At 51.7% G+C, this 2,800-nt stretch overlaps 1 protein-coding gene across 1 annotated transcript in view; it reads right to left on the minus strand.

Moving 5' to 3' along the window:
- Positions 1–1,965, minus strand: part of fbl (fibrillarin) — a 9,652-nt gene extending 7,687 nt beyond the window's left edge. The window contains exons 1-2 of the mRNA XM_048620606.1: positions 1,818–1,965; positions 933–1,027 (exon numbers count right to left, since the gene is read on the minus strand). Coding sequence (XP_048476563.1) covers positions 933–1,027; positions 1,818–1,965 — 243 coding nt within the window. The remainder of the gene's footprint in view (positions 1–932; positions 1,028–1,817) is intronic.
- Between the last annotated feature and the right edge of the window lie 835 nt (positions 1,966–2,800).

Raw genomic sequence — 2,800 nt, forward strand, 5'->3', positions numbered from 1 at the left:
GACTCTGGTTCAACCTCAGCTGGAGGGCTGTGTCCAGTTTCGGGCCCCGCTCTTTAGGAAGGATGTGAAGTCTTTGGAGAGGACATGGAAAAGATTCAGGAGAATGGTCCCATTGCTGGAAGGACGGAGTTTAAAAACAGGGAGGCTATGCTGCAGCTGTATAGAGTCCTGGTGAGGCTACACCTGGAGTACTGTGTGCAGTTTTGATCTCCTTACTTGAAGAGAGATATACTAGAACTGGAGGGGATGCAGAGGAGATTCACTCGGTTGATTCCAGAGTTGAGAGGGTTGGATTATGAGGAGACACTGAGTAGACTGGGATTATACTCATTGGAATTCAGAAGAATGAGGGGAGATCTTATAGAAACATTTAAGATCATGAAGGAAATAGATAAGGTGGAGGCAGGGAGGTTGTTTCCGCTAGCAGGTGAAACTAGGCATCGCCTCAAAATAAAGGGAAGCAGATGTAGGACTGAGGTCAGGAGGAACTTCTTCACCCAAAGGGTTGTGAATCTGTGGAATTCCCTGCCCAGTGAAGCGGTTGAAGCTACCTCGCTGAATGTTTTTAAAGCAAGGCTAGATAAATTTTTGAACAGTAAAGGAATTAAGGGTTATGGTGAGCAGGCGGGTAAGTGGAGCTGAGTCTCAAAAAGATCAGCCATGATCTTATTGAATGGCGGGGCAGGCTCGAGGGGCCAGATGGCCTACTCCTGCTCCTAGTTCTTATGTTCTTATGAAGGGAATCACTTCTGTGGAGAGATCGGAAAGACTGGGACTGAGAGTGTGGGGGGTGTGCAGGTTCACTCGAGTGGTTAGGGTCTGGAATGTACTGTCTGATAGTCTGCAGAATAAAACCTGCCCCCCACACTATCTATATTGACAGCTCCACTCTGAAGATTCTGCGCGTGCATAGGAGACAGAGGGTACCTTACCTCGACCCCAATTCTCTTCTCCCCGTACACGGACTCCCCTGGAACCATGTTCCTTGTCACCAGCGCATCCTCTTTGCCACGGCAGATAAACACGCCTGAGCCGAGAGAGAGAGAGAGAACGGGCAAGTCAATCAGGGGTCACAGAAACTAGCACCCCTGTCCAGTTCACAGAGTCTGTGCCCACTTTGTGGGGGGTGTACAGTCTCATTTCCATCACCCACAAACACAGTGCCCTGCAAAACCTGACCCGAACCTGAGCAATAGATCAGGGCAACCCTCCCCCTCCATGGGAACCAGTTCATGGTCCGTCTGTGACCATTCGGGCAGACCCGCCCTTCGCGATCCTTGCTCTCACCACACTTTCTCAACCTCCTGCCCCACATCATCCTGTTCCCAGGAAACAGGTTCAAGGTGGGGGTGGTGGGGGCGGGGGCGCTGCTGAATGGCCCTCTCCTGTTCATGCATAACAGGCTGGAGGAGGCGGCTATATGGCCTCCTGTTCCTGCGTTACAGACTCAAGGAGAGGGCTGAACGGTCTCCTGCAGTTCCTGTGTCATACTCAAGCAGGGGGCCTAATGGGATGCCTACTCCCTCCAGGTATGCGGAACACCTCAATACCTTGGCACTAACACTCCTCCCCCTGCCTGCACCCCATTAACTCCCCCCAGTGCCACGATAGTGACCCACTCCCACCCACCCACACTGACACCGTGCCACAATCCCCTGGTATCGCCACACTGAACTCCCATCCCTCCGGTACCCCAATCTGACCCTCTTCCCCGATACCCTCCGTGCTGTCTGGCCAGCCCCGCACCCGCACACCCCCACCCCCCAACCCCCCACGGCAGTGTAGCCCATGGGTGCTGGTATTGCAGCGATACTCACCCTCGTGTCTGTGTGGCTCCACTGTCACCTTGGCTCCACCACGGAACCCACCTCTTCCCCCACGGCCTCCTCTTCCTCCTCCCCTGCCACCACCTCCGCCTCGGCCTCCTCCCCGGCCTCCAGGCGACCGGAAACTACCGCCTGTCATCAGTGGAGGAAAAAGGGTCAGTCACTCAGGAGAACAACTAACCCACGGCCCTGATATTAAATAAAACACACCCAGGGATCTCCAACATCCGACGACCAGGCCACACCATGACCAGGGAACAAAAACCTGGTCGAAAACACAGTCGCACCTCCAAGGAGGTGACACATTGGAGGGAGTTAGAGCCAGAGTGGCGAAGGGGTTTTGGAGGGGGGGGGGGGGAGGTGAGAAGAAGAAAGGGTCAACAAGCTGGGGAGTGGCAGATGGAGTTTCATTATGATAAATGCATGGTATTGCAAAGAAACAAGGACAGGACTTATACAATTAAAAGTAGGACCTTGGGTAGAGTTGTAGAACAGAGGAACCGAGGGGTTCAGGTACATAATTCTTTGAAGTTTGTGTCACATATAGACAGGGTGGTTAAAAAGGCATTTTGCACATTTGCCTTCATTGCTCAGACCTTTGAGTGTAAGAGTTGGGACGTCATGTTGAGGTTGTACAGGACGTTGGTGAAGCCTCTTCTGGAGCACTGTGTCCAGTTCTGTTCGCAAGGAAGGATATTATTAAACTGGAGAAGGGTCAGGATAGATTTACCAGGATTTTGCCAGGTGTGGAAGGTTTGCATTAAAAATGCAGGCTGGATAGGCTGGGACTTTTTTCCACTGGAGTATAGGAGGTTGAGAGGTGACTTGATAGAAGTTTATAAAATAATGAGGGGCATAGATAGAGTTAATGGTAGTTATCTTTTCCCCAGGGTGGGGGATTCGAGATAGGTTAAAGAAAGACATTAGGGAAATTTTTTACACAGAGGGTGTTCGCACGTGGAATTAACTTACAG

This window comes from Rhincodon typus, chromosome 47 (genome assembly GCF_021869965.1).
Source record: "Rhincodon typus isolate 14 chromosome 47, sRhiTyp1.1, whole genome shotgun sequence".
In the NCBI taxonomy this organism is placed as follows: Eukaryota; Metazoa; Chordata; class Chondrichthyes; order Orectolobiformes; family Rhincodontidae; genus Rhincodon; species Rhincodon typus.